Source organism: Fundulus heteroclitus, chromosome 7 (assembly GCF_011125445.2).
Source record: "Fundulus heteroclitus isolate FHET01 chromosome 7, MU-UCD_Fhet_4.1, whole genome shotgun sequence".
In the NCBI taxonomy this organism is placed as follows: domain Eukaryota; kingdom Metazoa; phylum Chordata; class Actinopteri; order Cyprinodontiformes; family Fundulidae; genus Fundulus; species Fundulus heteroclitus.
The window spans coordinates 13,946,697-13,971,413 of record NC_046367.1 but is presented as its reverse complement, the minus strand read 5'-3'; the positions used below and the strand labels follow the sequence as shown (position 1 = coordinate 13,971,413).

General features: G+C 41.2%; 1 protein-coding gene across 29 annotated transcripts in view; it reads left to right on the top strand.

The window, feature by feature from the left end:
- The first annotated feature begins 369 nt into the window (after nucleotides 1-369).
- The window catches only part of neb (nebulin), a 72,588-nt gene continuing 48,240 nt past the window's right edge, over nucleotides 370-24,717 (top strand). For 19 of the 29 annotated variants that reach the window (XM_036138996.1, XM_036139003.1, XM_036138998.1 and 16 more), the window contains exons 1-51: nucleotides 370-460; nucleotides 1,487-1,576; nucleotides 4,362-4,409; nucleotides 6,090-6,197; nucleotides 6,308-6,415; nucleotides 6,531-6,635; nucleotides 6,717-6,821; nucleotides 6,948-7,052; nucleotides 7,344-7,448; nucleotides 8,728-8,832; nucleotides 8,976-9,083; nucleotides 10,152-10,268; nucleotides 10,634-10,735; nucleotides 10,828-10,935; nucleotides 11,062-11,166; nucleotides 11,277-11,375; nucleotides 13,206-13,310; nucleotides 13,404-13,511; nucleotides 13,595-13,708; nucleotides 13,801-13,998; nucleotides 14,092-14,199; nucleotides 14,309-14,407; nucleotides 14,544-14,648; nucleotides 16,195-16,302; nucleotides 16,393-16,704; nucleotides 16,823-17,029; nucleotides 17,118-17,222; nucleotides 17,314-17,421; nucleotides 17,513-17,824; nucleotides 17,915-18,121; nucleotides 18,213-18,317; nucleotides 18,424-18,531; nucleotides 18,633-18,944; nucleotides 19,049-19,255; nucleotides 19,351-19,455; nucleotides 19,602-19,709; nucleotides 19,801-20,112; nucleotides 20,258-20,464; nucleotides 20,581-20,685; nucleotides 20,781-20,888; nucleotides 20,984-21,295; nucleotides 21,389-21,595; nucleotides 21,680-21,784; nucleotides 21,872-21,979; nucleotides 22,083-22,394; nucleotides 22,476-22,679; nucleotides 23,197-23,301; nucleotides 23,416-23,523; nucleotides 23,708-24,019; nucleotides 24,189-24,392; nucleotides 24,517-24,621. In XM_036138996.1, coding sequence (XP_035994889.1) covers nucleotides 1,508-1,576; nucleotides 4,362-4,409; nucleotides 6,090-6,197; nucleotides 6,308-6,415; nucleotides 6,531-6,635; nucleotides 6,717-6,821; nucleotides 6,948-7,052; nucleotides 7,344-7,448; nucleotides 8,728-8,832; nucleotides 8,976-9,083; nucleotides 10,152-10,268; nucleotides 10,634-10,735; nucleotides 10,828-10,935; nucleotides 11,062-11,166; nucleotides 11,277-11,375; nucleotides 13,206-13,310; nucleotides 13,404-13,511; nucleotides 13,595-13,708; nucleotides 13,801-13,998; nucleotides 14,092-14,199; nucleotides 14,309-14,407; nucleotides 14,544-14,648; nucleotides 16,195-16,302; nucleotides 16,393-16,704; nucleotides 16,823-17,029; nucleotides 17,118-17,222; nucleotides 17,314-17,421; nucleotides 17,513-17,824; nucleotides 17,915-18,121; nucleotides 18,213-18,317; nucleotides 18,424-18,531; nucleotides 18,633-18,944; nucleotides 19,049-19,255; nucleotides 19,351-19,455; nucleotides 19,602-19,709; nucleotides 19,801-20,112; nucleotides 20,258-20,464; nucleotides 20,581-20,685; nucleotides 20,781-20,888; nucleotides 20,984-21,295; nucleotides 21,389-21,595; nucleotides 21,680-21,784; nucleotides 21,872-21,979; nucleotides 22,083-22,394; nucleotides 22,476-22,679; nucleotides 23,197-23,301; nucleotides 23,416-23,523; nucleotides 23,708-24,019; nucleotides 24,189-24,392; nucleotides 24,517-24,621 — 7,452 coding nt within the window. In that variant the 5' untranslated portion in view covers nucleotides 370-460; nucleotides 1,487-1,507. Of the gene's footprint in view, nucleotides 461-1,486; nucleotides 1,577-4,361; nucleotides 4,410-6,089; nucleotides 6,198-6,307; nucleotides 6,416-6,530; nucleotides 6,636-6,716; nucleotides 6,822-6,947; nucleotides 7,053-7,343; nucleotides 7,449-8,727; nucleotides 8,833-8,975; nucleotides 9,084-10,151; nucleotides 10,269-10,633; nucleotides 10,736-10,827; nucleotides 10,936-11,061; nucleotides 11,167-11,276; nucleotides 11,376-13,205; nucleotides 13,311-13,403; nucleotides 13,512-13,594; nucleotides 13,709-13,800; nucleotides 13,999-14,091; nucleotides 14,200-14,308; nucleotides 14,408-14,543; nucleotides 14,649-16,194; nucleotides 16,303-16,392; nucleotides 16,705-16,822; nucleotides 17,030-17,117; nucleotides 17,223-17,313; nucleotides 17,422-17,512; nucleotides 17,825-17,914; nucleotides 18,122-18,212; nucleotides 18,318-18,423; nucleotides 18,532-18,632; nucleotides 18,945-19,048; nucleotides 19,256-19,350; nucleotides 19,456-19,601; nucleotides 19,710-19,800; nucleotides 20,113-20,257; nucleotides 20,465-20,580; nucleotides 20,686-20,780; nucleotides 20,889-20,983; nucleotides 21,296-21,388; nucleotides 21,596-21,679; nucleotides 21,785-21,871; nucleotides 21,980-22,082; nucleotides 22,395-22,475; nucleotides 22,680-23,196; nucleotides 23,302-23,415; nucleotides 23,524-23,707; nucleotides 24,020-24,188; nucleotides 24,393-24,516; nucleotides 24,622-24,717 lie in introns of those variants that run through there. The other 10 variants (XM_036138976.1, XM_036138990.1, XM_036138993.1 and 7 more) reach the window with 10 other exon arrangements.

Sequence of the window (24,717 nt, the reverse complement as noted above, 5' to 3'; positions counted from 1 at the left end):
TGACCTCATCAGATCGCCGCCACGCCGGGCCCCTTCCTCTCAGGGACATGCAGTACATTTAGCCTCGCTTGTTCAGCTTCAGTAGAACCTTTAAACAAAGAGAAAAAAGCCACACATTGTGATGTTAAAAAAATAAAACAAATCCCCTCCAGGACATTGCCGTTCACCCTGGGTCACTTTAGTTCTCCATTGTGTTTTTTTTGGGGACAACTCTTGCTCCTCCAGCCTCCTCATAACTGTACCGCTGATGCCTGATTCTCGACAGGTGCTCCTTTCTGAAATGATCACTTAGGTATATTTAGGTTTTTGAAACCCGAGCGCTCAGACCTCTGATTGGCTGTGTCAGCCACATGATAACCTGGCTAGAAAGTGCAGCTGTGTGCTGTCGCCCAGCGTTTCTCTGGAGGGAGGCTGGGAAGGCTTTGACGGCTTGGGAGACCATTAAACTAAAACATAACCGGTAAGCAAAGGAAAGGATAAATCTACAAATGTCCATGTTTTTATACCACCTGTATGGCTTTTGCATCTGCTCGGACATCCACTCTCTCCAGTTTTTTTTTTTTTTTTTTTTTTACTACTACTGGCTTTGGGATCCGAAAGGGGCTGACTGAGGATTAAGCAGCAAGAACGCTTTCTGTCACTCTGGAGGAATAACTTCAGGACTGAAGAGCCGTCAGATCAGAAGCAGCTTTGGATTTACCCGAAACCTCAACAACCCTCGCCGCTTTGGTCTCTTTTAAAACCCACAGCTGATGCCCAGTTTCTCCTTCGGTGTCAGCCCTGGTGCACATCTTCTTAGATTTACCCATAAGATTTGAGTTAAATTTCAAGATAAGGCAATCAGACGCTAAAAAAGGGTAGTTAATATGCCACCCTATATTTAACCTGCAGCCTCAGAAGGCATTGCATGTCCCTTTGCTAAACGCAGTCAGCCAATCAGGCTCTGGCATTAGCTTACATGTCAAATAGCAGAAAGCCCTGTTGGGCAGCTGTCGCCAACCTTCAGCCAGGAGGCACTTCGCTCAGCTGTGTTGTGGCATATGAGGGGGTGGGGGGGCGTTCTTCCTACATATTCAAAGTGAGGGGGTCAAATATCGCAGAATTAGCCTCTGTATCTACCTGTCTTAATGTGCATGCATCGATAGACGCCACTGATCAGATGTCTGGTACACTTTATCTCGTTTAGGTGTGTTGCAAATCACAGAGTTGGAATCAAACTTGTGAATGGCAAGTGAAGCTTCCTTTACTACCAGGAAATACTGTAGAAATGTGTCGCCAGAGTTTTCCCACTCTGCCCCCAAACTTAAGCGGAGGGAAGGACGCTCCGATGCCTTCTGTGATCTTTAAAACTGTTTGTTCTGATCCCATGATCTCAGTAAATAGGGGTCCCGCGGTGTGCCGGGCGTTTCACTGTGACAGGCTGATTAATACTTCTGCTGGTGTTAAACCTGTGCATGGCTGACCATGTAACCTCTGTTTTGTCCAGCGCTTTTAAAAATTTGCCAAAATGGCAGAGACCGAAGAGGACTATGAGGAATTTGAGGAGGAGGTGGAGGAAGAGGAGTTTATGGAGCAGGTAAGCAGATGGCTTCTCGCCTTTTAACGAAACACAAACATGCAAGACTCTTTTTTGTTGTTGTTGTAATTAAAACATTTTTTAATGAATGCATAGGGGTCGTCCGCTGGATCTACAGGTCCAGAAGCCAAAGGCCCTGTGATTAGTTAGGCTGTAATGCTAAGGGCTATCTTTTTACTGTAATGAGTAATTCAATGTCTGCTGTCATGCAGTTTCTTTATTTAAACTGAGAGCAGTTTTGGAACATGGATGTTAAAACTGTAATTATCTTGCTACGGTGTCGATCTTTTGGCCTTTTTTTTTTTTCTGGCAGACAGTCGCACAACATCCAGCGATCGTATTCGATTACACTGACCTCTGCATGATCCATATATACATACATAACAACGGCCATGTATTTAAAATAAACATGTCCATACCTATGCACTGCAAAATGTAACATGGACGTCTATACAGATACTGTTTATCCTTTGCTTCAAATGGCCTGTTTAATTCCTACGTTAGGAACTCTTCAGTCGTGTTTTCTCCAGATTATGTGAATGAAGCCTGTAAACACACGACTGCAGGGTGTTTTGTGTTGTCTCCGTGGCAGTGGTTGATGGAAGAGTGAAAGCAGAAGGCTAACTATTAATCCTGTATTTCCACTGGAAATGGGGTTAAAGTTAACCTCGTATTCTACATTCTTAACGCCGCTGGTATCTTATAGGGGAGCCTAAACGACCGAGCCGCGGATTGTTTAACTCCCGTATAACATACCAACGAACAAGATTTGCCATCTTTACTGCAAAGATGCAAATCGTCTGGGAGGCGGGACGCACGGACTGGTGCAGCACCGATACGCTCTGATTTCACTAGCGCTTTCATCGATACTGTGGAGAAAGAGATGCAGCGTGGCCTGTTGTCCGATCTACAGAATGGGGAGAAACATAGCGCTGTTCGGATGACATGAAAAAATACGCGGTTTAGAGATTATTTATAAAATACTCAGTGATGTCGGTATCTTAGAATTAGTTGCAGCTTTTTTCATTCTCTATTATTGTTTTTAGGCATATTAAGGGTCAAGGGTCATTTATTTTTTGGTAGTCTGAGTCATTAGAGTTGTAAGAATATACATTTTAAAAGAAAAAAAAGGAAAGAACGTCATTAAAGTGCTTTTAAATGGAAGAAATGGAGCGCCTAGATCTCTGTGCGGCCTTTAAACAAATTTAGAAATGGACTCGTACAGCACAGAGAAGTGGAGACGTAAAGGGGGAGAGAGCAAGGCCCTGAAAACGAGACGAGCCGCGCTGTAAATCATGCTCTGATGTGCTCCTCAACATGTTAAGTTTGCAGTTGTTAAAGAATGCTTAGTAGATGCTCTGAAAAAAACACAGATGATAAATAATAGTTAATATTATTAGGGAGATCATCTACACCTATGGTTCTCTCCTGTCTGATAGATATGGACATTAAAGGCTCTTAACAATGTTGATGAAAATGATTGAGATGTTCTTTCTCTCAGCTCTGGTTGTCCCGTCCAGCGTCAGGCGGACTTAAAGGGTTTTGATCAGCTTCAACTCGTTTAGCACTAAAATAAAATCATAAAAGCAATAACTCAATACCTCTTCTCTATTTGCGATAACTCTTTGAAGTATATGGATTAACAGGAGTTACAACATTTAATTTCCCTTTGGGATCAAGAAAAGTGTATTTGAATTTGAATAAAACAAGTAAAGAAGCAAACAAAAAAAACAAAACACAAACAAATCTCCATGAAGCGGTTTTGATCCACGTTAAATGGGATCACTTCTTCTATAATTTGTACTCATTACAGGGTTGAAAGCGTGAAACGAGTACAAAGTGTTTCTGACTAATTTATAATACAGAAGATTTTTTTAAAAGAGATTATTGCTTTTACTGTAAGCACTTTAGAGTTTCCAGATAATTGAAAGAATCATTTTCCAAAATAGATAAGATGCCAAATGTTTAAAGGCATTTTTTGCTCCTTAAGCTTAAGTTTTTATTTGTTTTTTTTACAGTTCATTGCCAAAAATTAAAATCCTACATTTAAAGTTGCCGTACCGAGCCAGCTTCACTAAAAATCTTGGTCACAGCTAAGCCAATTTCAATGAAAATGAATGTTTCTGAGAACGTTAAAATTAACTGCCTGCCCTAGTACGAGCTCAAAGGTATTTTTGAGAAAAAAAAATTATAGTTATTTCTGTAAATCAAGATCAAATAGCCCTTTAAAGTCAGAGCTTCATGTTTCAAGATGTGCAAGTCATGAATCTGAACAGAGACATAACACTGCTGTAGCAACTGAGCAACAAAAGCAACGGGGTGTGAAATAAGACATAAAAATAGAGATATTCTCATCGGGTGTTTCTAAATTTATTGCGGGGATCAAAGATTATAAGCAGTATGGATCGCATAACACAGACAATATTAATACATTTAATCCTGCATTTAATAGAAGCTCAGGTCAACCGCTGTCACAGTTACATCATAGTTTATTTGCGGCTCGGGGGGGTTGGAGGGGTTCACTCGTCTGTAGCATTTCCAGGAGCTTTTTACAGACTCCAAAAACGAAAAAGAATCCTACTAAAAATAAATGGATGCTTCGGGGATATTTTAAACTATATCTGCTAATAAACTAGCGACAGTAGCTGTTTCTTAACACCAGAGCTGTGGGGAAAAATCAACCTCAATCCATAAAAATAAAAAGTGCTCTGCTGTTTCTCCCATTACTTGTTTTGGAGCTTCTGAGAACCCAAAGTTTGTCCTATATTTGTAATATTTCGAGCAGATTACAACAACGACGTTCACTACTGAGCAACATTCTCAGTCCCTTCAGGTAAAGCTCCTCCTCCCAAGGTGCAACAGTTCAAGCAGGGCAGGACACGCTTGTCTGCATGCCTGAATGAAAACGGTGCACCCTCAGATGTTACCGAGCATGTCTCATGAAACCTGGCGGGGTGTTTGTGTCTCTTTGGGGGGGAAAAAATGAGCTGTGTCATCAGATAAGCTCGTTTAAACCTTCAAGAAGAAGAGTATTTTTTGCATCGTGTTGAAATGAAGATTTCATTTACTGTCACTGGAATTGAGTAAATGCAGAAAATGCGTATGAACAGTACAGTGCCCTCCTTATTTATTGGTATCCCTTTTCAAGCCTCGAAATAAATTCACCTTTTTTTATGCTTTAGCATAATCTCACAAAAAAAAGGTAGATGAATCCAACCTTTCGTTTTGGTGCATTCATCTATACTTTCCTTTTTGATTTTGATCAGTGTCGAGGAACTTTCAGTTCAGATTTCCTCTTTTCTCAGGTTGGGATTATCCTCTTCAAAATAGGAAAGACAAACAAACATTCCATTCAAGGCATACATTTTAAATGGCTACAAGAATACAGCTGCTTACCAGAACTAGGCGTTATCGTGCGATAATTGTACGTTTAAAACACTAAGAGCGATGAGTGAAGCGGCTTGGCGAGGGCCCACATCTTCACGGCCCTTCGCCAGGGATCCCAGCGATGTGGAGGGCAACTGATGCTGTTTTGCTTCACACCGCATGCAGCAGAGCAGGAGATGCTTACGGACGTCACGATGCAGTGCATTCCTGGTGTTTGGTGGCTACCCTACGCTAAAATTCAGACAAAGATGGAGAAGGAGAGATTCACAGAGACAGGAGGAGAGCTGAAACAGAGGAAAGAATGTGGAGAGAAAGTCATTATCGTGAGCGGTTGTTTAATCAGGGCGAGGTACCATTACCACAACAAAAAGAGCCTTTTAAAACCGGTCGGATCTGTGAGATCCTTTTTCATTTATTTATTCCAAACTCGGATTAGTGATAGATTTATCGCTTGTCTTTTTAATCAAGCGGTTTTCTTTTTGGCCTTTTTTGTGGTTGTTCCCTGATGACACACTCATCTCAAACGCAACACTAACCGTTACAAGGCAACACATACAGCACACCGGTAGGAAGTTTATTTCCAAAAGACAGGAAAAACCCTGACTATCATTTTCAAAAATTACGTCTCCACTTTTTTGGGACCTCTTCTCAGTCTCCACTCCCACACACTGCAGCTCCACTTAGCGTAGCCACCTGGGAATGCACTGCTGTGTTACGTCAGGTGAGGGATCGCCTGTTCATTCATGGTTGGCTTCCACGGTGTTGTCCTGCAGCTTTGTCCTTAACACTCTTCATCTCCTCGCCCCGCCGTGATTTACTTCCATTGCAATTATATTAATGCCGGCTGACATCCCTGTTGAATGAAACGATGCTGATCAAACGTGTCGGCTTGAATGGCTTTGTTGACTGACGGTAAGTAGAGTAAAGGCTGAACTGCGAGCTCACGCAGCTTGTTGGTTTGGGAAGACGCCGGCCTCCCCTTGCCAGGGTGAGGTCCTCCATCCTCCAAAGCTCTTTGGCTTTCCTGGCTGTTATTTATTTATTTATTTTTTGCTATGATTAATAAACCTGTAATTACTGCATAACGAATAAATGGAAACATGACTCTCGCTCTCTCCGTCTACAGTCTGGCTTGCCCACCAGGAAGGTCAGAAGGAAGGTTAAAGTCGACACCTCCAAGTTTATGACTCCGTATCTGGCCCACAGTCAGAAGATGCTGGAGCTTTTCAGCCACGTAAGGAGCTCATGGCTTTCACTCCCTCGTCTGCGATGTGTTTCCGTCGGTACTTTTTGTTTTGGGGCTGCTCAAACCGGCTAACTTCAAACACGGTGTCTCCCCGGCAGAATAAGTACCGCCATGCTTACGACGTGTCCAGAGGGACGCCTCCTGCCATCACCACCGACACCCCTGAGCTGATCCGTATCAGGAAGGCCCAGGAGCAACTTAGCGAGGTATCACGGCCGGAGGCTTGCCGGAAAGGAGGATTTCTGTCTTGAGCTTTTGCTGACACCATTGAAGTAATCAAATTCTTCCATCGAAATAAGTAACAAAAGCTGTTGCCACCAGGTGAAATACCGCATGGAGGGAAACAAGGCTCGCACCACCAGCTTGTACGGTGGCGACGCCAGAGACATCGTCCACGTCAAGCATGTATCAGAGCTGGTCAGCAAGGCAAGTAACCTCAGCTGAGACGGACACTTACACATTTTAGAAAAGCGGTCGGCCGTTTACCGGGAACCGTTGTTCCTTTAGGTTCTGTACCGACAGAAGTGGGATGAGACTAAGGACAGGTACCTGCTGCCACCCGATGCCCCTGAGCTGGTTCTGGCCGTGAAGAATGCTGCTAATTATAGCAAGGTAAGTCCAGCGAGGCATTCAAACGCTACAATTGATATGTTTAAAAAGAAAAAAAAAATACAATATTTGATGGGAATAACTTTTTATGCTGTTGGTAAAATCAAATAAGGACGATTTTGTTTCCAGAAACTTTACACGGAAGCCTGGGACGAGGAGAAGGTCCTGTTCTACCCTTACAGCGACAGCCCCGAGCTGCGCCGGGTAGCGAAGGCTCAGGAGGTCCTCAGTGATGTAAGCTGATTTATACTGCAACACCAGACACATGTCCAGCGATGAGCTTCCTAATGTCAAAATTTAAATGGAGATTCTCCTGCTGAATATTATTAGCGGTAGCTTAAATATTTTTTTATATAGTATCAGTTTTCCTTCACCATCCCTACAGTGAAATTTATTATCCTTGTATTTCTCTGTTGTTGTTGTTTTTGAATTTTTCACAAGTAAAAAGAAAACTCCAGTAAATTTAAAGCTTTTTTTTTTTTTTTTTTTTGAATGAAACACCTCCTAATGAATTTGCCTCCACAGGTTATATACAAGAAGGGACACCATGAGCGCACAGCCAAGTACACGTCCTTGGCCGATCCGCCCGAGGTGGAGCTGGCCAGGAGAGTTGCCAATCAGCGCAGCGACGTAAGCACAACTCCATCCAGTCCCGTTCCGCGAGTTTAGGACAAGTACACGCCATGTATTGCTGAATGAATCCTCTTCATCTCATTTTTAGCAAGGCCTGTGCATTAGCCGGGCAAAAGAAATGCCTTTAAATACATTTAAATGTATTTTAAATACTTTTGAAGTATTTAAAATACATTTTAAATAATTATTTCTAAATCACAATTTAATACCAAGGGTTAGAAGATGTGAGGCACCCTCTGATATTATTTACACTTTATTCATGTACACTTAATACTATGACTTGTTATTTCCAAAAAAAAGTTTTATGGTCATTGCAGGTTATAGAAAATAAATTATTATATTATTAGCCACTGAGAAGCAAATTTCCACAAAAGAAAACCTCAGAAACTTTGAGATAAATTTCATATATATATATATATATATATATATATATATATATATATATATATATATATATATATATATATAATATTATATATATATATATATATAATATTATATATTTGACAAAGTTTTTTCTCCCAAATATATAGTTTCAACTGTTTCTTGATGTTGAAAAGTCGTACATTTTCAAGAAAAAAAAAATGTTTTCCATGTTTGAAGTCATAAATTTGTTATAACACACAAAAGTATATCTCTGACATTTGTAAAGTCAAGAATTTTATATCATAATTTTGATCATGTCTCGACCCCCACTTTGGGAACCCCTGCTATAGGCAATAACTTATTTCATGACCCTTTAGAGCGGTGATGAGTTAACAAACAAAGTAAAGCTAAATCCAGTGCTTCCAGAATCAATCCACCATCCTCAATGTAGTAGAACCCTCTCCATTTGGATAAAAGTTGATATGTGTACAGTATCTGATACCTAGCAAGACAAATAACTGGACAGATCTTTTTTTTTTTCCCAATTCGGCAAAAATATGCAAGATTTGCTCACCTACAAAGTTGCATAAACGTATGCCGCGGATGAAAAAGATGTGTTCCTAGCTACCGTGTGTGCAGTTATAGACGCGGGGCTCACAGACATCCTCCAACCCTGAGCTGCTGCTGGGAATAACCGGCCACCTGCTCTTTGACATAGCTGTCCTCACTGAGCTGGAAGGGACAGGCTAACAATAGGGCCAAGTTGCAGAGATTCTTCTGATTCCTCCTGTGTTTTTATTAAACATATGGAAGTGTCGTGACGCCAATATGAAGCCATTATCTTCTCTATAGCTGTCATAAAACCCAATTCTATTGACACCGATTCTTTGTTTTGTTTTTCCCTCCACAGCTTAAATACAAAGAAGACTACAATAAAAATGTGCGGGGTCAGTGGTGTGAGACACCTTACTTTGACGTCGCCATTGCTAGGATGGCAATGGATAATCTCAGCGATGTGAGCTATTATTATTATTATTATTATTATTATTATTATTATTATTATTACTATTATTATTACTATTATTATTATTATTAATTTTTATTATTATTATTATTATGTTTTTCCTGTATCTTACTGTCGTCTCCTTTTGTTTGCAGAGAAAATACACTCAACACTATGAGAATATAAAAGACCAAATTTACTTCATGCAAACCGACACGCCTGTGTACGACGCATGCAAGAAGGCTCGTATTGCTGCTAGTGAGGTAAGCTCACAGAAAGGTATTTGATTGTTTTTTTTTTTATACTTCCTATCACGTTGAGCCCTGTCTCAGAGCACCATGCGAGTCAAAAGCAGAAACATCGGACGTCCCTGCTAGGACTCACTGCCGTTACAACTATGCCTATGAACCTATTGAAGGTGGCTTTTACTTTTTGAGTACCGCAACGTGTTGCTTACCCCCGCACAATGTGAACACCATTGATATTTAATATGGGAATAAAACAGGCTGTTTTTGCATCTGCCTTGAGTAAAAATAACACGACTTCCCCGTAACGTGGTATTTACACAAAGTTTAACAGGATCTAGCAGATTTTTTAAATTTAAAACATAAAAACAGCAATTATTGTCACTGCCAGTAAACAATAAATCAAATTATAGTTGTATCTGTAGCAATTTTATGTTATTTGGATTTTTGTACATTGACTTATAATAACCACCCAGGAAATGGATTATTAGGCTTCAAGTACTTTTTGTGACTGTTATACCTTTTGTTGTTCTGCTCTTTTGGAGTAACACACTGGCTTTATATGGTTAATGAGGCTGTCTGCTCAGGTAGCGCTTACAGTTGGCTGCATTACAGACGTGGTGCACTTAGGTTACCAAATGTCATTTTAATTAATGTTACCTGGAGTAATGGATGGTACTCCTTTAGTTTTTACTCCCTGACTGTTTGTACAGCTGGAAATGTTTCCACACTCAGTCCAATTTATTTTTCTTCTGAGCAAGGGGAAAGGAGAGAAGCCCCCTTTCAGCCAGCTGACTGGCAGTGCAAAGCAATAAGTGGGGGAGGGGTTATCCTTTGCTCAATGCAGCTGGAGAAAACTCAAGCCGCTCTGAAGCTACGCATAAAAAGGACTTTAAACTGAAGGATAAGCAGGAAGAACATTTTTAGATGCTTTTTGATACATTGCTGAACCTCTTTACCGAGAAGCAGCCCTTAACTAGCTCCAGCCGCTGACTCTTTTACTACTTAACCTCATCAGCTACATGAGGGACCCTCATTAGCCTATTTGTCTGTTTTTCCCTCACATGCATCTGCTTCTGTCTTTAGGTCCAATACAAGAAGGAATATGAAAAGACAAAAGCCCAGTGTGACTACAATACACTCCCCGCCACAGAGAATCCGCTCCTGAGACAGCTCAGATACGCCGGCACCATCCTTAGTGATGTGAGTGTGACTCTCTCTTTGGTTGTTGTAAATATCGTCCAATGTCAGAAGAATATTACTGCTGCACAAAGTCCGGTTAGCAAAAGTGGGTTTTTTTTGTGTGTTAATAGTGCAAAATCATGATATTCACACTTATTTTCTCAATTTTTATTTCAAGCTAGTAGCCAAAAACATCGCAGCCACCAGGAAGCATGTTTGCTTTTTAAACCAGCAACTTTGTGATTCACATCAAGTAGTCGTTGAATTATGTATTTTGCTCTTTTTTACGATATGCTGGTCAACATCTCTTTTTGTTAAAGGTGAAAAATTATCTGATGTTTTATAGTTGTTTTAATCTTGCTTTTGTTGTTTCTTTTCCCTAACAGAAAGTATATAAGGCCAGCTATGAGAAATCCAGGGGTTTCAGCATCAACTACTGCGACACACCAAAGTTCCAGATGGACTCAGTGCTTAAAAAGTTCTCTGATGTAAGAATGTTTAAGGAAGTCGGAGCCTAATTTCTTTCATTTAATGTATATTTCTTTTATAATATACTAATTTTAATACTTTTGTGTTTTAGACACGTTACAAAGAGAAGTATGACAATCAGATAAAGGGCCACTACATCGGCAGCTATGAAGACCTCTATATGGTTCACTGCCAGAAAGTCGAGGAAATGAAGAAGGAGGTATGCAGATGATTGAGTGTTTTATTCTTGTTTCTCTGAGTTATCATGTAGAGGTTAAATATATATTTTTTATTTCATTCACAAATACAATTTTAATTGCACCTTTTTCTCCCCCCCCTCCACCAGCAATTATACAAAGCGGATTACGAAGACATAAAAACGAGGTGCTTCTTTCCTCAAACTGTTACACCTGAATATGAGGCTTCGAAGAAGCTTCAGCAGTGTGCCGATGTAAGTAGTTTCGTCCAGTGCTGCACTCCCAAGCTCAGGAATGTGCTCTCATTAATAGCCGCTTCCATCAGTTCTGCGCATGACCCGGTTTCCCATTTGGTGGTATTCAGAAAGTTTACCGGCAACATCCCGACAAGGTGAAGTTTACGCAAGTCGTGGATTCGCCAGTCCTCGTCCAAGCCAGCATCAATGCCAAGCAGCTAAGTGACGTACGTATCACACTGGACCGCTCTCTGCACCACAGTTTTATGTACTATACCATCACTGACACTGTGTTCTGGCCAGGCTGCATACACATTCATTGAGGGCATGGGTGTTATATTAATTTAGGGCTGTTATACATTTGTACAAATAAAATTCAACTCATTTTTTTTAAAACCATAAAAAATAAATGGGTGAGCAGCTTTGCATTTGTTTTGGATTTTCTCTGCTACAACCAGGATGAAAACAATATGTAGGGTGGCTGAAATACAGTCATTTAAAATAACTTATTATTGTAAAGTTAATTTAATTCAGTAACTCAATTCACTAAGGGAGACATATTAATTACATTAATGCAGACTGATGATGTATTAAAGGCATTGTTTCTGTTAGTCGTGATTTTTTTTTTCCCCCACCTCCGGCTAATAAGAATGCGCCATTTAAGATAAAAATGTTGCATCAGACCAATTAAAAAGCAAAATTTTTCATGCAGAAATGGGGGCTTAGTGTAAAGCATAAAATACCAGCTTTTATGCTTAAGAGCATAAAGGCATACCTTCTTAAAAGTTAGTCCACATGTCTTATCATGTCTTAACCTTCTGGCTGTGGATTTGAAGTGAAGCTAAAGAATTCCCTTATCAATGTAAAACGTGCTTCCCTGGGGACTGGCTCTTGTGTTTCACTGTCTTCTAGTTTGTGATAAGCCCTGAACGTCTTAACCAATTTCCCTTTTATCTGGGGGTGACAGTTTACTTCAATTGATTAAAGCTTGGACACAGTTAGGGTTTCCCAGCAGGGGGACAATAACACGTTAAAGATAGTTTTGAGATGAGAAACTGACTTAATAGCCTTCCCTAAGCTCCGAGCCCCACTCTGTAAAAAAAGAAAACTTGAAGACCATGAATGAAATGTGGTGCTTGTATGTTTACATTTGTTTCTGAGCGGATTACAGGAAGCACGCAACAAAATTCAGACGTATGCATCTAAGTTCTGCTTATGAATATCATTTATCATTTTCCCTGAGAAAAGAGAATGGCCAAATTGTATGTAAATTTCTGACCATAACAGGAAACCTCCATCAGATTAGCACTGCGCTGTGATCTCCACTTACCATCCAATATCCCTACTTTTTGGAGGCATGATAAAAAATAAATAAAAATCCACGAACAGTTGCATCTCAGTAAATTTTAATATTTTTGAAAAAGGTTAGTCACATTTTATAGATTAATTATACAGAAACCGAACTTTTCAAGCCATTTCTTTAACTAAGATGATTTTCTGTTTACAGCAAACGAAAGCACAACATTTGATTTCTTCAAAGACTGGAAAATGACATCAGAAATGATGACAAACACTTTTAATACAGAAATGTAGTATGTTTAACCTGCTTAAAGGTTGTTATTTTCAAAAGGTATTTTTAGGCTGCCACACCTAATCAGATCACATATTCTAATTTATATGGTTATTAAAACGTTTTATTAATTTATCATTTAATCATTCACCAAATGGATTAAGATCCTCCACTTGGACCAAACTCTCCCACTAACACCGATCACCGTTGACTGTATCCGATCATCCGTGTCGCCCAGATGTCTTTCTATGGGCTCCATGGAAACTGGAGAGCCATTTCTCTGCAGTATAAATAGAAACAGGCATTCACTTGGCCCAGAATGAAATCTTTGTCATCAGATAGGGGTTTAGCAGGGAGGAAAGAGCCGGACACTGCGTAGCCAGCGCACCGCTGCCCTCTAATGACGGGAAACCAAAACGGCACGTCGTCTGAGGAGAGCAGAGACTGTTGGAGGGATTTCATTTGAACACCTCTTCTTGTCTTGCAGCTGAACTACAAGGCAAAGTTTGAGCAAACAAAGTTCAAGTGCAACCTCCCCCCAGACTATCCCTTCTTCATCCAGTCCAGAGTTAACGCCTTTAACCTGAGTGACGTAAGTAATTCCTATCCATCTCTGCTGTTCAGTCGCTTTTTTTAACGCGATTAATTGTTTCGTTCCATGAATGGCCGTGTATTCTCTTTGCAGAGTTGTTATAAGTATGACTGGGAGAAATCTAAAGCAAAGAAGTTTGAAATCAAGGGCGACGCCATCCCAATCCTTGCCGCCCGTGCTCACACAAACATTGCCAGTGACGTAAGTAGGCCTCTGCAATTCTCTGTTGTTTTATTTTCATTTTTTTAAATCACGTCATTGGAATAATTCTCCATCTTCTATAGGTTAAGTACAAAAAGGAGTATGAAAAGAACAGGGGACAGATGATCGGAGCCCTCTGTATCAACGACGATCCCAAGATCCTGCACTCAGTTCATGTGGCCAAAATCCAGAGTGATGTAAGTCATCGGTCTGAATCCGACACATTCGAGCGCATTATCAGTGAGAAAGGAAATCATGCTTGAACAAAATCGTACCCATTTATCCACAGCGTGAATATAAGAAGGATTATGAAAAAATCAAGACCAAGTACCATACGCCTCTTGATATGATATCAGTCACCTTGGCCAAGAACTCGCAGGCAATAGCCAGCATGGCCGGCTACAGGAAGATCAACCCCAACTACTTCCTTCCTCATGACAGCGTGCTGCTGGACCTGGCCAAGAAAGCCAACAGCATCCAGAGTGATGTGAGATTTTACAGGAAACATTGTGTTTTGTCTAAGTTATACTGTATACTGGTGTACTAAACATTTTCTTTTCTTTTGTTTTCTTCATCAAAGAACGAGTATAAAGCTGATTACAACAACTACGTTAAAGGTTCCCCATGGGTCCCATATGGCTCCATGGATGTAGAAAAGGCAAAGAAAGCTGCTGAGATCCTTAACGAGGTAGGTGTGAGCAACGGCGTTCGTCTTCCTCCCCTCTTTCAAAACAATCATAACCGATGCCCGGTTGAAAGATGTTTACATAACTCCTCCACGTCCTTATGTCCTTCAGAGAAAATACAGACAGCACCCAGACACGATCCCGTTCACGTCTATAGACGACCACCCCATAATGCTGCAGGCTAAAGTCAACCAGCTTCAGAGGAGCGATGTGAGTCCATCAAACTCTGAATACAGTTTTCCCCTTCTTCCAATATTTCTTTAGGTGGATTGTTTCTGCTTTAGATTTTATGTAACTGGTGTGTGATGTGTGTGTGTGTGGCTTTTATGGCCTTTTCTCCCCACAGCTGTTCTACAAGAGAGGTCTCGAGGAGATCCATCAAAAGTACTCTCTCCCTCCCGACACGCCAGAGTTCCTCCAAGCCAAATGCAATGCCTACAACATCAGCAAGGTAGGGCATTTAAGTACAGCCATGTCTGTATCTGTACCCGCTTGTCCTTGCAGGGTCCCTGGGGGACTGCCAGGGTAGACGGGTTGCCGATAGGGCAGGGTAATATGGACCAAAAATAATATCTCTATATTTTCAGGCTGAATGCTGATATGCGGTATTTATATCTATATGTTTTTCTTTTCATAAGGTAAGTATAGAAAAGCATTCACAAATCAAAGCGTTATCCCAAATGTCTCCCAGGGCCATTTTTTAACAGGCAGCTGCAGATAAATATGAGAAACGGCTGAAAAATTACCATCTGGAATACATAAGTATAATTCTAACACACAACAAACTAACCTAAATTGTGGTAATAACACTAATAGTTAGAGTTTATTGTAAAATCTATTAAATTCACTTTAACTTCAAACCTCTGGTAATGTTTTGAATCAGTTATCCCATTCCAAGGTATTTTCTTTCATATTCTGTACATCTGCAGCAATACCTTGATATGTAAGAACACTGAGTGGCTATCCTGATTGGATTAGGTCACCTATTGAAGCAGCTGGCTAGAATGGCCAACTTTTATTGTACAGGATCTTCAGAAATCATTTTGGCTCAATAATGGTTTCTGCTCTGGCTCCAGCTAAAAATAATGCATCCAATCAGTTATCCCCAACCCTGAACACCATTGCCATTACTCCAACCAACACCAGGGAGAGGAAGTAAGAACATCACCCTGGAGTAAGAGAGAGAAGTTGTTTGGGGAAGCTTAATGGTTCATTCGCTGTACTTGCAGAGGATATTACTTTTAAAGTCATATAATAACAGTATGGCATTTACTCAGTGTACGAGTGGTGAATATATCCACAGAAACCAACCATATGGAAGAATTGTAACAGGAATCTAACTAGTGTCCTACTAGTTAATGTTCTGAAGACGACCATTGTCATCGATACTGATCACTTCAGCTTCACCATCCAGATCAGGATCCATAAAGGCTTGGGGATGATATAGGAGTTAAACTCTGAGTTTGAATCTTTGGCACAACAAATACAGCTCAATTGCTTCAGAAGTACATAAAAATCTCTCCTAAGTCACCACCATAATAAGAACTAATTACATTTATTTCTCTTTCAAAAACCATGGTTATTGCATGTGGTGTGAACTCATACTTCATTTCTGAACTGTATTTATTTTCAATGTATATTTCTTAGAGAATGACATTGTCAGAAAGTGTCCTTACGTGAATACTTAACTACATAACACACACACACACACACACACACACACATATATATCTATATCTGTATCTATCTATCTATCTATCTATCTATCTATCTATCTATCTATCTATCTATCTATCTATCTATCTATCTATCTAGATAGATAGATAGATAGATAGATAGATAGATAGATAGATAGATAGATAGATAGATAGATAGATAGATTATTTGATGTCTGTTGGTATGCACAACATGCAACAGTGTATAGATTTGTAAAATGTCCCTGTCTTATGTCATTATTTGGGTTTTTTAACCTTCAATTTTCTAATTTAAAATTTCAGAACATCTACAAGTACGCCTGGGAGGAGCAGATTGCTAAAGGCTATGACCTGAGGCCCGATGCCATCCCGATTGTTGCCGCTAAAGCAGCGAGACATGCTGTCAGCAACGTAAGTTTTCAAAAGAGTGATTTAATATACCAAACACTTAATGAGCTGTCACATACGTGCTTACGATCCAGTGTATGCTTACACACCCAGGTCCAGTACAAAAAGGCTTATGAGAAGGCCAGGGGCCACCATGTTGGCTTCCGCAGCCTCCAGGACGATCCCCTCCTGGTTCACTACATGGCAGTGGCTAAGATGCAGAGCGAGAAGCTTTACAAGAAGGACTACCACAAGGCCAAGCTGAAGTACCACACCCCCGTGGACATGATGAGTGTGGCTCATGCTAAACATGCCACAGCGGTGCAGACATACGCTGGCTACAAGCAGCACCATCACAATTATTTTCTTCTGCCTGATGCAATGAATCTTCAGCTCGCTCGCAACATGAACTACAATGCCAGTGATGTGAGTTTAAATTGACCCTTTCAGGAATACTGGGGATATAACATCTATTGAAATATTATTCATCGTCAATCTAACAATTCCTTTTTTACTTTTTTCTCTCGGCTCTCGTGTTTTGCAGAACAATTACAAAATGGATTACGAGACTTCAGTGAAGGGAACTGGCTGGGTTCCAATTGGTTCCCTGGATGTAGAAAAAGCCAAGGCGGCGGCAGCAGCGTTAGATGAGAGAAAGTACAGGCAGCACCCGTCCACCTTCAAGTTCACCAGCATCACGGACTCCATGAACATGGAGCTGGCTAAAGCCAATGCCAAGATACTGAACGAGGTAAGGAGCGGGAAGTCTCTTCCCTTCCTTTCACTCTGTGATTTACTTTCGGTAAGATAAACCAAACCCTTCTTTCGTAACAATGCAGAAAGACTATAAAGCCAGTGGAGAGAAGTTCATGCACACGTACCATCTCCCATCTGATACCCCCGAGTTGATGCAAGCCAGGTACAATGCTGTCAACATTAGCCAGGTCAGTGTCTCCGTGTTTGAATCCCCATTACAGCAAACAGAAATGAAAGTGCTGCAATGTTTGTAATATTTCGAGCTGTGTTTTTACGTAGAACTATTACACCTATGCACATCGGCAAGATATCCTCAAGGGACATCACTTGAAGGAAGACGCCATTCCCATTTTAGCTGCCAAATCATCAAGAGACATCGCCAGTAATGTAAGTTCTGATTATCTTCATCTGATTCAAGCATTGGGGCGTCCGGTTATACTGCAATGATGTTAATAATAGATATTCCATTTTTATACAGTACAAATATAAGCTGGCCTATGAGAAGGCCAGAGGCCACCACGTTGGCTTCCGCAGCCTTCAGGATGACCCTCTGTTGGTGCATTACATGCAAGTGGCGAAAATGCAGAGTGACAAGAACTACAAGAAGGACTACCACAAGGCCAAGCTGAAGTACCACACCCCAGTGGACATGATGAGCGTGATCCATGCCAAGCAGGCCTCCGCCGTTCAGACGACGGTGGGATACAAGAAAATCCCTCACAGCTTCCTCCTCCTCCCTGACAACCTGCACCTTCAGCTGTGCCGCAACATGATGGAGATTCAGAGTGATGTATGTTCTCGCTGACGTAACGTTACACCTGTCGCCTGCACGGTAGATACCACATTACGCTCCCATGTGTTATCTGCTTTTTATCCACAGAATGTCTACAAATCAGAATACAACAACTACTGCAAAGGTACTGGCTGGGTACCGATCGGTTCTTTGGACGTCGAGAAAGCCAGGACTGCCAGAGCTGCTTTAGACGACAGAGGCTACCGGCAGCATCCCAGCTCCTTGAAGTACACTAGCAAGACTGATGACATGAACATGTCTCTGGCCTTAGCCAACTCAAAGCAAATGGACAAAGTAAGTACCATCTATTACCTCTGTTAGTTCTTCCAAAGCATTAACAAAAAAAAGCAGTTTATAAACAGGATCTTAATGTTCTTCCATGTAGATTGCCTACAAAGCATCTGGTGAAAAATTCATGCACACCTATCATCTGCCAGCTGACAGCCCGGAATTCCTCCAGGCTAAATTCAACGCCCAGACCATAAGCGAGGTCAGAGCACTGAAAGTTTTATCTACAGAGTCGCTTCGTCATCTTGAAAACTATGGGATTTGTTTTATACATTTTCTTTGGCGGATAACGCTGTTCATTTTTACAGAGTCACTACAAGCACCAGTGGCTGGAAGATATTGCCAAGGGATACGACATGAAGCCTGATGCTATTCCTATTCTTCATGCCAAGCAGGGCAGACATATTGCCAGCAATGTATGTATCTTATCTATATACTAAATAATCATATAGCAACAATAATCAAGTTGCTTTAAAAAGCTTGAATAACACTTTACGTGTAACTTTTTGTTATTTAGGTCCAGTACAAGAAAGCGTATGAGCAGGCCAGAGGCCACCATGTTGGCTTCCGCAGCCTCCAGGACGATCCTCTCCTGGTTCACTACATGGCAGTGGCTAAGATGCAGAGCGAGAAGCTTTACAAGAAGGACTACCACAAGGCCAAGCTGAAGTACCACACCCCCGTGGACATGATGAGCGTGATCCATGCCAAGCAGGCCTCTGCTGTTCAGACCATGGCCGGGTATAGAAAGATACCTCACAGCCACCTGCTCCTGCCTGACAACTTGCACCTTCAGCTGTGCCGAAACATGAATGTCCTGTCCAGTGATGTTAGTATCAGTGGCAGCGTTATTTGGAGTATTTTCTTCCCCTGAGATTTACAGTTTTAATGTCCAAAACAGACAATTGTTATTAGTTGTCTCATTGTTTTTAGGTCAATTACAAATCGGAATGGAACAACTACATCAGAGGTATCGGATGGGTCCCGATTGGGTCACTTGGAGTTGAAACCGCTAAAGTTGGCGGTGAGATACAGAGCGAAAGGAAGTACCGACAGCATCCGTCCAACTTCAAATTTAGCAAACTGATGGACTCCATGGACTTGGCCCTGGCTACTACGAACAACCAGATCATGAACAAGGTACCGCATGGCTGAAACCTACAGTGTGGCAAAATGTGAGTGGTAAGCTTGTTCCAAAATGTGTGTGTGTGTGTGTGTGTGTTTTTATTCTACAGAAAGCGTACACTGCTGCTTGGGAAAAAGACAAATTGACCATCCACATTATGCCCGATTCTCCTGACATTGTCCTGGCCAAGGCAAACGCTCTGACCATGAGCAATGTAAGCCATTCATTCACACAACAAATTGTTCTAAAATTTATAGCAAATACATGGTAGCTCTCTCTCTCTCTCTCTCTCTCTCTCTCTCTCTCTCTCTCTCTCTCTCTCTACATATATATTAACATGCAATTTTTTTTTTTTTTTAGAAACTGTATAAAGCTGATGTTGTGGAGATGGCCAATAAAGGATACAACCTCAAAGCTGATGCAATTCCAATTGTGGCTGCCAAGTCTGGCACAACTATTGCCAGTAATGTAAGTTAGAAACCAGCCAGTTTTCAGATTAACTATTGGGTTTTCTACAAGCTTTCATGAATTACAAACAAATCTCTATTGACTATTACAGTACAAGTACAAGTTGGCTTATGAGAAGGCCAGAGGCCACCACGTTGGCTTCCGCAGCCTCCAGGACGATCCTCTCCTGGTTCACTACATGGCAGTGGCTAAGATACAGAGCGAGAAGCTTTACAAGCAGGACTACCACAAGGCCAAGCTGAAGTACCACACCCCCGTGGACATGTTGAGTGTGATCCATGCCAAGCAGGCCTCCAATGTTCAGACCATGGCCGGGTATAGAAAGATTCATCACACTAATGCTCTCCTTCCTGACGCAATGGGCCTGGAGCTTGCTCGTAAAATGAACTTCCAATCTAGCGACGTGAGTTTGCAATCCAAACATGACTACTGTGTTTGACTTACATCTCTTCAGTTTTACTTTACTTTTATTTTTTTTATTAAACACATACCAATGAGGATGTGAGGATGTAAGCCCTTAATTCCTGACAGGTTGTGTTTGTTTGCAGTGGAACTACAAAGCTGAATGGAACAACTATATCAGAGGTATCGGATGGGTCCCGATTGGGTCACTTGGAGTTGAAACCGCCAAAGTTGGTGGTGAGATCCTCAGCGAGAAGAAGTACCGTACTCACCCATCTAACTTCAAGTTCAGCAAGTTGATGGATTCCATGGACGTCGCTCTGGCTACTGCCAATAACCAAATCATGAACAAGGTGTCACCTATTTTAACTTTACTCTGAAGTGCAGGCAGATAAGAAAGTTAACGTAATACTTTTCCAAATAACAATCATCCATTGTTTTTTTTTCTTTCAAATTTCTTTCTTTGCAGAAAGCATACACCGATGCATGGGAGAAAGACAAATTGAAAGTCCATGTCATGCCGGATTCTCCTGAGATTGTCCTGGCGAAGGCCAATGCCCTCACCATGAGCAATGTAATACCACTCAACAACGAATGTTTAATGTTATTTATTTTTACCTGAATATGGTCTAACTGCACCCTCACTTTACTTGAACCATTTTTCTATAGAAACTGTACAAAGCTGGAGTTGTGGAAATGGCCAATAAAGGCTACAACCTGAAAGCTGATGCCATTCCCATTGTGGCTGCCAAGTCTGGCACCACTATTGCCAGTAACGTAAGTTGTCGGAACATCCCTCTTTGAGCTTAAAATGCACACTCAAATCTCTGTGGATGCTGTGTGGATAAGAAAGTATGTTTTCACCCCCACAGTACAAGTACAAGTTGGCTTATGAGAAGGCCAGAGGCCACCATGTTGGCCTCCGCAACCTCCAAGATGATCCTCTCCTGGTTCACTACATGGCAGTGGCTAAAATACAGAGTGACAAGCTGTACAAGCAGGACTACCACAAGGCCAAGCTGAAGTACCACACCCCCGTGGACATGATGAGTGTGATCCATGCCAAGCAGGCCACTGCTGCTCAGACTATGGCCGGGTATAGAAAGATCCACCACACCAATGCTCTCCTTCCTGATGCTATGGGCCTGGAGCTTGCTCGTAACATGCAGTTTATTGCCAGTGATGTATGTATAGTCATAATAAATGTTCATTTGTGCTTACTGTGCTATTGCATGTAGCTGTGATGCGACTGATTCTTTATGTATATTTCATCCCAGAATGAGTACAAGAAGGAGTACGAGAGCTACATTAAGGGAATAGGATGGGTTCCCATTGGTTCACTTGATGTTGAGAAAGCCAAAACAGCTGGGCAGGCTTTCAGTGAAAAACTATACAGAAAGCATCCCAGCAACTTCAAATTCACTAAAGACATGCACTCCATGGACCTGGTTCTGGCCACTGCCAACAACCAAATCATGGATAAGGTACTCTTCAGCACGTGTCATACATTGTCAGAATCTTTTTGAAACATTCTGAAAGCCAGCTAATTACTATTATTTTTATTTTAGAAATCCTACACAAAAGCTTGGGAACAAGACAAGACTACGATCCATATCATGCCGGATGCAATGGACGTTGTTCTAGCCAGGGACAACAGGAAACACTACAGCGAAGTAAAATATGTTTACCTTATTTACAACACTTCTTATCTCATCTTTTGTTACACGCAATGAAATTGTGGGTACGCTTTCTTTTTGCAGAAACTATACAAACTGGACAATGAGCTGGCCAAGAAGAAGGGCCATAACGTTCGTGCTGATGCAATTGCCATTCAGGCTGCCAAAGCCTCGACTATTATTGCCAGTGATGTAAGTGGTTGTGTTTGTATATGTGCCAAGAAACGTTTCACTTTTTGGTCCATCACTAGAATTTTGTAATTAAGACCACAGTGTCTGTATGCTCCCTGCACAGTACAAGTACAAGACAGGATACAGAAAGCAAGTGGGTCACCACATTGGTGCCCTTAGTATCCAGGACGACCCTCTGCTCATGCTGGCTCTGAACTCAGCTAGGATCGCCAGCGATGCTCTGTACAAGAAGGACTTCAACAAGTCCAAGACCAAGTTCAACCTGCCAGTGGACATGCTGGCCTTTGAACTGGCCAAGAAGAACCAGATTCAGGTCAACCATGCCAATTATATTACCCGTCTGCACAACTGGACGTGTCTGCCAGATTCAAATGATGTGGTCCAGGCCAGGCATGCATACAGTTTACAGAGTGATGTAAGTATGAATTCTTATTTTTTTTTAATTAATTTTTTTTATTTGATGAATCTTTACCATGAGAAAACATTTCTTTCTCAGGCTGTCTACAAGGAGGATTTGAGGATGCAGCAGGGCACTGGATGGGTGCCCATAGGTTCACTGGATGTTGAGAAGGTTAAAAAAGCTGGTGAGATCCTGAGTGAAATGAGATATCGTCAGCACCCGAGCAACTTCAAGTTCAAGAGCACTACTGAGGACATGCCAATGGCGCTGGCTAAGGCTAATGCTCAGATTATTAACAAGGTATAAAGGGAAAAAAAGTTTCTGTACTGTTTTTCACCTCCATAGGAAAGATGGATAACAGAATCGGATTTGGACAAACTTGTGGCGAGAACATTATCAAAAACCTATTACAAGAATCCTTTTTTACAGCAAAGGAAAAATAAAATTGTTTATGTTGCCTGCTGTTTTTTTTGTTGTGAAAAGTTTAATGTTAAATTCAATGTTCAGTAATTCACAAATCTGTCTTAGAAGAATATTCCTGTATTTTAAAAGAATGCATGCGTCATCTGCATAAAGGTATACTTTGTGCTTCGACACATTATTACAACTTTTGTTTCGCTTGTTTGATAAGTCGTTTCATTTATTTAATATTCATTGCACTTTTAATGCTCCCACCAACTTGCTTGAACAAGAATTGAATTGCATTCAACTAATCTGAACTGAGCCACACCGCCATGTTTCAACTTAGTTCAATTGGAAGTGATTTACTGGTGAGACATTCCTCTCTCAGTTTTGACCAAAACTAAAATCTTTACAGAAAGCTTATACTGAAGCCTGGGAGAAAGATAAGACCAGCATCCATCTCATGCCTGATGCCATGGATATTCTTCTGGCCAAAGCAAACAAAGTCATCTACAGTGAGGTGATTAATTACTTTCATATACAATCAAAACATTGTCCTTTAAATTTTGAAGTACTGTCCTTCATATATTTTAATCGACATACTTAAATACATCTTTCTTGTTCGTTTTTGCAGAAAATGTACAAGCAGGCAAACGAAGAGGCAAAGAAGAAGGGATATGACCTCAGAAACGATGCCATTTCCATTATTGCAGCAAGAGCTTCAAGGGATATTGCAAGTGATGTAAGATCATTTAATAATTATTTGTTGTTGCTAGATTTAAGATAATTAAATCTAAAAACAAAAGGTGAATGTGCTACCAATAACTATTAACACTGTTTCGAACTGCAAAGCAAAAGACGGTCAATATTAGTAATACGTTTTTTACACATCTAATGTTTTGCTAAGTTCTGTTCTTCGTTTGCAGTACAAGTACAAGACAGGATACCGCAAGCAAGTAGGTCACCACATCGGTGCACGAAGCGTCCAGGACGACCCTCTGCTCATGCTGGCTCTGAACTCAGCCAAGATTGCCAGTGATGCTCTTTACAAGAAGGACTTCAACAAGTCCAAGACCAAGTTTAACCTGCCGGTGGACATGCTGAACCTTGAACTGGCCAAGAAGTGCCAACAGCAAGTCAACGACTTCACCTACAGGACTCGCCTGCACCAGTGGACGTGCCTGCCCGACTCCAACGACGTGGTCCAGGCCAGACATGCGTATGACATACAGAGTGATGTAAGTTCTACCTACCTACCTACCTACCTACCTACCTACCTACCTACCTACCTACCTACCTACCTACCTACCTACCTACCTACCTACCTACCTACCTACCTGCCTGCCTACCTACCTACCTACCTACCGTTTTGCTTTTATTCATGGAATACTTTTCTGTATTGTCCAGGCTGTCTACAAGGAGGAGTTGAAGATGCTGCAGGGCATTGGATGGGTGCCCATAGGTTCACTGGATGTTGAGAAGGTTAAAAAAGCTGGTGAGATCCTGAGTGAAACGAAATATCGTCAGCACCCGAGCAACTTCAAGTTCAAGAGCACTACTGAGGACATGCCAATGGCGCTGGCTAAGTCTAATGCTCAGATTATTAACAAGGTGTGTTGTCTTTAACTGTTATGCATTGTTTTAACACAGGACAAATGGTTTATTATTTGATTAAGGCGTCCCTCCTGTGTGCTTGCTACACTACTTACCCTTACATATGTCCCCACATCTGCAGAAAGCATACATTGAGGCCTGGGACAAAGAGAAGACAAAGATCCATGTCATGCCAGATGCCATGGATGTCCTTCTTGCTAAAGCAAACAGTTATCATTACAGCTTGGTAAGTAGGCTCAGTTCACTAACTAAATCTGTAATCTAATCGTCAAATGCTTCTGATTTTACTTCTACACAGTGACAGTTTAAATAACAGAAGTTG